This window comes from Eimeria mitis, genomic scaffold (genome assembly GCF_000499745.2).
Source record: "Eimeria mitis Houghton genomic scaffold, Emh_scaff206, whole genome shotgun sequence".
Lineage (NCBI taxonomy): Eukaryota > Apicomplexa > Conoidasida > Eucoccidiorida > Eimeriidae > Eimeria > Eimeria mitis.
The window spans coordinates 18,518-18,981 of NW_013570383.1; the positions used below are offsets into that span (position 1 = coordinate 18,518).

The window sequence follows — 464 nt, forward strand, 5'->3', positions numbered from 1 at the left end:
GCAACAGCAGCAGCAGCAGCAGCAGCAGCAAATGCTGCAGCGTCTCGACACCTCGAGTGTATCTACACCAGGGCCATCTGCGTCTTGGCAGTCGGCTTATTCGCAGCCGAGGCAGCAGCAACTGCAGCAACAGCAGCAGCTGCAGCAGCAGCTGCAGCAGCAGCAGCAGCAGCAGGCAGCAGCTGAAGCCCTGGAAAGGCTACCGGCCTTACATGGTGCTGCAGCCCTTCCCATTGGCTCCCTGACTCCTTCTCGCTTTTCTCCTATCCTTGCACCTGCTGCTGCTGCTACACCTGCTGCTGCTGCTGCTACACCTGCTGCTGCTGCTGCTGCTGCACCTGCTGCTGCTGCTGCTGCAGCACCTGCTGCTGCTTCTCCTGTTGCTGTTGCAACTTCACCATTTCGCTCTACTGGCGTGGAGCCATGGGAGCGGCCCCGGCGTCGCTTTCTCTCCGATCCGTCTC

At 61.0% G+C, this 464-nt stretch overlaps 1 protein-coding gene across 1 annotated transcript in view; it reads left to right on the forward strand.

Moving 5' to 3' along the window:
* The window catches only part of EMH_0003390 (uncharacterized protein), a gene marked incomplete at both ends in the record, with an annotated part of 10,779 nt that overhangs the window by 2,623 nt on the left and 7,692 nt on the right, over positions 1 to 464 (forward strand). The window contains 2 exons of the mRNA XM_013496362.1: positions 1 to 215; positions 422 to 462. Coding sequence (XP_013351816.1) covers positions 1 to 215; positions 422 to 462 — 256 coding nt within the window. The remainder of the gene's footprint in view (positions 216 to 421; positions 463 to 464) is intronic.